This window comes from Etheostoma spectabile, unplaced genomic scaffold (genome assembly GCF_008692095.1).
Source record: "Etheostoma spectabile isolate EspeVRDwgs_2016 unplaced genomic scaffold, UIUC_Espe_1.0 scaffold273, whole genome shotgun sequence".
Taxonomy (NCBI): Eukaryota; Metazoa; Chordata; class Actinopteri; order Perciformes; family Percidae; genus Etheostoma; species Etheostoma spectabile.
The window spans coordinates 957,873-958,989 of NW_022605577.1; the positions used below are offsets into that span (position 1 = coordinate 957,873).

The window sequence follows — 1,117 nt, forward strand, 5'->3', positions numbered from 1 at the left end:
TATATATATATATATATATATAATGTGTGTGTGTATACACACACAAATAAATCAAAGTTAGAAGAGTGGATTAAAACCTAAACATCCAAAACATAAAATACAATACAAAGACAAGATCAGATGGGCTAAGACTATGTAATTATAATTCCTTAAAATCTTGCAGTAGATCAGCTATATAGATCACTATTATCACGAAGGTTTCAAAATTCACTTCTGAAGTGGGTAAAAGCTGGTCGCGATTTAGCAAATTTTTCTTTATGGATATGAAATTTCCCTTGTCAGGTCAGTGGGTGATGTATACGTTTTGTGTTCTGAAATATATTACCTCATGGAAATCTTTTTAAAGTTACATTTTGTTCTCTCTCAGCAAGCTGTGTGTGCGCCCAGTCGCACGTCCATGTTAACTAGTCGTAGACCGGACACCACCAGGGTCTATGACTTCAAGTCTTACTGGAGAGTCCATTCTGGGAACTACACGACCCTGCCGCAGTACTTCAAATCCCAAGGCTACTTCACTATGTCTGTGGGCAAGGTGTTTCATCCAGGTAAGATTCATATTCTCCTTTTTTAATTTGAGTGATACAGCACAATTTTCACAAGCATGTGTATATGCTGGTTATGCACAGCAGCAAATTCAGGAAGTGACACAGAAATCCCTGATGAATGGTTTCCACTGAAACTGCACTGAGAAGCACGGATTTACCACAAGCTCAAAATGAACCTGAGCATGAATCAAATCCAACTTTATTTATATAGCACTTGTCTTTACATCAAGTGCATTACATAAAAAAAGCAAAACAAAACTGCCATGCCGATTTTATCAAAATGGCAATATGGACTAGTGTGATATCCAAATCGCAGAGAGGCGCAGTATTTGTTAAAGGCAAAAGATGTGTCAAACCATTCTGAATGAAGTATTGTGGGGCTGCAGAGACGTCCCGGCCTACAGATCCTAATCCTCCAGACTAAAGACAACATCTTTGTTTGGTACAGATCCTGGGAAAAATCCCCCTATAATCATTTTAATGTTTTAAGATTTAATATTAGCCAGTGAAAGTGAGAATAATGTTACAAACATGATCTATATACATACATACATACATACATACATACATAC

The 1,117-nt window shown here is 36.9% G+C and overlaps 1 protein-coding gene across 2 annotated transcripts in view; it reads left to right on the forward strand.

Annotated features, from left to right (window-relative positions):
* Positions 1 to 1,117, forward strand: part of ids (iduronate 2-sulfatase) — a gene marked incomplete at its 3' end in the record, with an annotated part of 25,155 nt that overhangs the window by 1,844 nt on the left and 22,194 nt on the right. For both annotated transcript variants that reach the window (XM_032510866.1, XM_032510868.1), the window contains 1 exon segment: positions 368 to 545. In XM_032510866.1, the coding sequence (XP_032366757.1) occupies positions 368 to 545 (178 nt within the window).